This window comes from Onychomys torridus, chromosome 8 (genome assembly GCF_903995425.1).
Source record: "Onychomys torridus chromosome 8, mOncTor1.1, whole genome shotgun sequence".
Lineage (NCBI taxonomy): Eukaryota > Metazoa > Chordata > Mammalia > Rodentia > Cricetidae > Onychomys > Onychomys torridus.
In genome coordinates, this window is record NC_050450.1 from 87812554 (window position 1) to 87817168 (window position 4615).

The 4615-nt window shown below is 45.9% G+C and overlaps 1 protein-coding gene across 1 annotated transcript; it reads left to right on the forward strand.

The window, feature by feature from the left end:
• The first annotated feature begins 2812 nt into the window (after nucleotides 1-2812).
• LOC118588755 (keratin-associated protein 5-5-like) lies at nucleotides 2813-3991 on the forward strand. Its single transcript, XM_036195303.1, has one exon. It carries the CDS (start codon nucleotides 2813-2815, stop codon nucleotides 3989-3991), a length of 1179 nt encoding a protein of 392 aa, XP_036051196.1.
• The last annotated feature ends 624 nt before the right edge of the window (nucleotides 3992-4615 follow it).

Below are 4615 nucleotides of genomic sequence, written 5' to 3' on the forward strand. Positions count from 1 at the left end.
AAGATCTGTATTAGGGGCTTATCTTTCCACTGCAAAGATCTACATTAGAAGTGGGTCTTCCCACTTTAAATGACTTAATTGAGGGGGAAAAAATCCTCCCAGATGTGCTCAGTCGTTTGGCTTTTAGTTAATTCCAGATGTAGTCAGGTGGACAACCAAGAATAGCCAACACAAGTCTACCCCTTGTCCATCTGGCACACGACCATATTTCCTTATGTCATGCTTAATTTCCAATTGAGAGCAATAACTAGGTCAAAATTATATCTAACATGATATAATGCAATCACAAATGCATTATATATTTAGCCAGGGCATCCATGGTCCAAGAAGCTTTTCTCTTTAGTGGGTGGCCGGGAATGCAGAGACTCACAATGGGTTATAAGATGAAATATGTGGCTATTGAGAGCTCAGCCCTAAATGAGATATTTTTTTCACCCCACCCCAACCCCAGCAGTGGCTCAGGGAACTTTGCAGAATGGAAAAGAATGAATGTAAGTGCTGGAGAAAGAGAGAACACACAGTGAAACACAGGACCTCCTGGCATGGCTGCCACACTCATGATCTCATGGCATCCGTGATTCCCCGCACACAGCTGCATCTGTCAATGATCCATCATGGGTGGGGAAGGGGCCGTGCAACCCAGCCCTTCCCTGAAGAGTTATCCACCGTTATGGTTGGTGGGAGGAGGAGGAGTAAGAGACATATTCTTCAGTGGTGTGGCCACTGTTAAGTGTCCCCTGTAACTAATCCCACACCTGCACATACAAGCAAACTTAATTAGATGTAGTATCTCATGAAACAGGCATGCAAGTCGGAAGAGGACACATTAAAAAGGGAAAAGGGGGTTGGTGAGAATGGACAGGGATAAAGAGAAAATGAGTATCATGAAAATACTTTATATATGTATGAAGTTGTGAAAGAATTAAAAAACTAAGGTTAGGTAGCTATCCCAGCAGGCCTTGCACTGAGGCCTTTGAATGGCTGTGAGTGGGGTTGGGCAGGGATCAAGTGAAGCTCTGAACTGCTGGGGGTGGTTTAATCAGCACTTGGACTGGGTAGATCATGGCAGATTGCCTTGGCCTTCCTAATAGGTTACAGGAAGAAAAACAATACATCTCACTTACCAGCTGTATAGATTTAGTGCTTCTGGTAAAATCATTATTGAAATGCAAATCAGAAGAATATGTAGTAGTTCTCTTAAACTGGCTTCAAGCAGTCATAAAAGGGTAGTAGTCAGAACCTTCATCAAAGACAGAAAGTATAAGTGACAAAAATATGAAAGTTTTAAAACAGCAATTAAGTGAATTATGGGAAGAGGAAAACCATCTTACAGCAGTTCCAGTACATACTGATAATATAATGAAGGACATAGATGTTTATTTATTACAGTTGCATAGACAGATGTCATCTTCTATAACGTATTTGGTTATTCAAAATATCCCTGTCCAACATCCTGTGCATCTATGAACTGCGAGAACCTGTGAAGGGGACAAACAGACAGACCTCAAATGGAGGATCTCCATGACACAGGACAGCAGGAATTCCAAGAGGAGGCCCAGAGAGAGCCCATTATGGATAGTGTAGCAGAAGTCAGAGGCCTCAAACCAGACCAATGACCCATAGCAGTGAACACTTACAAATAAAAATTAATCGGCTAAAAGGTAAACTATGTGATTTTATAGGCCACACTATAGCTTCCAAGATGAGAGTCTTCTTTTCTTCTTTCTTTCTTTTGTTTCTTTTTGGTTTTTCTTTTAAATTTTGTTTTGTTTTGTGGGGAGAGGCTGCATGGGAAGAAGGCAGAAGCGAGGGGATGGGGAGATAAGCGAGGTTCAGGATGCATTAAAATACACAGAAAAATCAATAAAAGTTGGGGAAAAAAACATCGCTGGCTTATGTGTTTCCAAAAGTAGGTGTCTCCCGAGAACTGTGAACTATGGAAGAAATCAAACCATAGTTTTTTCCTTCTTAAGAGCCACATAATAAAATTGCTAATGAAATGTGGGAGCATATTTGAGCTCAGAGAAGTGAAAGCACACTATGAAAACCACTTGCCTTTGCTGCACACAGGCTTTATATGGTCATTTGGTGGCATTGTTTAGGAACTCCTGTGCAAGAATATAATCTAAAATGCAAAACTGAAACAGTGCTTACTACTAAGAATCACAAGGGACAATTATCATTCACTTTTATTGTGTTTTATAAAGAAACACTTAAATGTGTGCAGCTAATTTCTTCTGTTGGAAAAACTGAACGTTTAAAGCATCATAGTAAATAATCAATATTAAATATTTTTGTCTGTTGTGAAATAATCTTTGTACACTGTGGATATGTATCACTCTGACTGGTTTAATAAAAAGCTGAATGATCAATAGCTAGGCAGAATTTTCAGGGCAAAGAGGATGCTGGGAAGAAGGGCAGAGACACAAGGAGACATGGAGCTGGCTGGGGTGTGGGGCAGAAAAAATCCACCTACATTTGTTCACACTGAAAGAAAAAGATGAGTGTTAAGGCTGATGTAGTGAATGGCAACTGGTTTCTCATTTAAGGAAAAGAGTTTTAGTTGTTTACTTACCAATTAGGGAAGTAAACATATTGATTACTAAGGGAAAATTCAAAACACTTAAGGAACAACTTCTTCCTTGAAGTACTTCATAGAGTGGAGAAATTAGCATAAACAATGACACACACAAGTTCTGCTCATTGGCCCAAACTCTGGGCCATCACATATAAAAAGTAAAACAGCAAAGAAAAAAATAGATTTTTGGGAAACTCCCCTGTGAACAGAACCCCTCTCTCCATATCCAACACCATGACCAACTCCTGCTGCTCCCCTTGCTGCCAGCCCACCTGCTGCAGGACCACCTGCTGCAGGACCACCTGCTGGAGACCTAGCTGTGTGAGCAGCTGCTGCCAGCCCTGCTGCTGTGTGTCTAGCTGCTGCCAGCCCTGTTGCCAGCCCTGCTGCTGCAAGCCCTGTTGTCAGCCCTGCTGCTGCAAGCCCTGCTGCTGTAAGCCCTGTTGCCAGCCCTGCTGCTGCAAGCCCTGTTGCTGCAAGCCCTGCTGCTGTAAGCCCTGTTGCCAGCCCTGCTGCTGCAAGCCCTGTTGCAAGCCCTGCTGTCAGTCCTGCTGCTGCAAGCCCTGCTGCTGCCAGCCCTGCTGTAAGCCCTGTTGCCAGCCCTGCTGCTGCAAGCCCTGTTGTCAGCCCTGCTGCTGCAAGCCCTGTTGCCAGCCCTGTTGCAAGCCCTGCTGTCAGTCCTGCTGCTGCAAGCCCTGCTGCTGCCAGCCCTGCTGTAAGCCCTGTTGCCAGCCCTGCTGCTGCAAGCCCTGTTGTCAGCCCTGCTGCTGCAAGCCCTGTTGCCAGCCCTGTTGCAAGCCCTGCTGTCAGCCCTGCTGCTGCAAGCCCTGTTGCCAGCCCTGTTGCAAGCCCTGCTGCTGTAAGCCCTGTTGTCAGCCCTGTTGCTGCAAGCCCTGCTGCTGCAAGCCCTGCTGCCAGCCCTGTTGCCAGCCCTGCTGCTGCAAGCCCTGCTGCCAGCCCTGTTGCCAGCCCTGCTGCTGCAAGCCCTGTTGTCAGCCCTGCTGCTGCAAGCCCTGCTGCTGCAAGCCCTGCTGCCAGCCCTGTTGCAAACCCTGCTGCTGCCAGCCCTGCTGCTGCAAGCCCTGTTGTCAGCCCTGCTGCTGCAAGCCCTGTTGTCAGCCCTGCTGCTGCAAGCCCTGTTGCCAGCTCTGCTGCTGCAAGCCCTGCTGTCAGCCCTGTTGTCAGCCCTGCTGCTGCAAGCCCTGCTGCAAGCCCTGTTGCCAACCCTGCTGCTGCAAGCCCTGCTGCTGCAAGCCCTGCTGTGAGCCCTTCTGCCTCAACCTGTGCTGCCAGCCAGCTTGCTCTGGACCTGTGACCTGCACCAAGACTTGGTACCAGCCCACATGTGTCTGTGTGCCTGGCTGCCTGTCCCAAGGCTGTGGGTCTAGCTGCTGTGAGCCCTGTGGCTGTTGATCAACTTACCATAGACCCAGTATCTACATAAAATAGCCTTCTGCCATCAAATCTGCCTGATAACCACACAATGCCAAACTCAGTGCTCTTTCTCTAAAACTAAGCCTTATGCTGTCTAAAAATATCTCATTAGCAGATTTGTGTTTTCTCAGTTTTCTTAACTACTGTGTTCCTCCTCATCCCTTTGGTTCTTTGTCAAAGCCATCTACTATTGACCTGGATTCACAGTTCCAACCTTGGAAAATTTGCTTACCTCATTTTCAACTGACAGAGGTTTATAAAATCAAAAGAAGAAAGCACTCTGATTTTCCCCTGTGTTAGTCACTATTCCATTCCCATGTATTTACAATTACTGTGACTCACCTTGTAACTCATTCATAAAAACTTTGTGTTGTCTGGCTACTTGGAAGGCCATTATCTATGGTTTACTAATAAAGTCTTCACTTGATTATCTCCTAAATTGTGTTTTGTTTTGTTTCTGTGTTTTGCTTGGCATATTTTATCCTGTCATCTGAGCCGTGTCATGGTCTCAGACTTGGGCAGAGACAGCATGCAGGATGTGAGCTGTGTCGGGTCACATAGCTGAGGATAGAAAACATCCTTCCAGAGACCTGGTGTGATAAT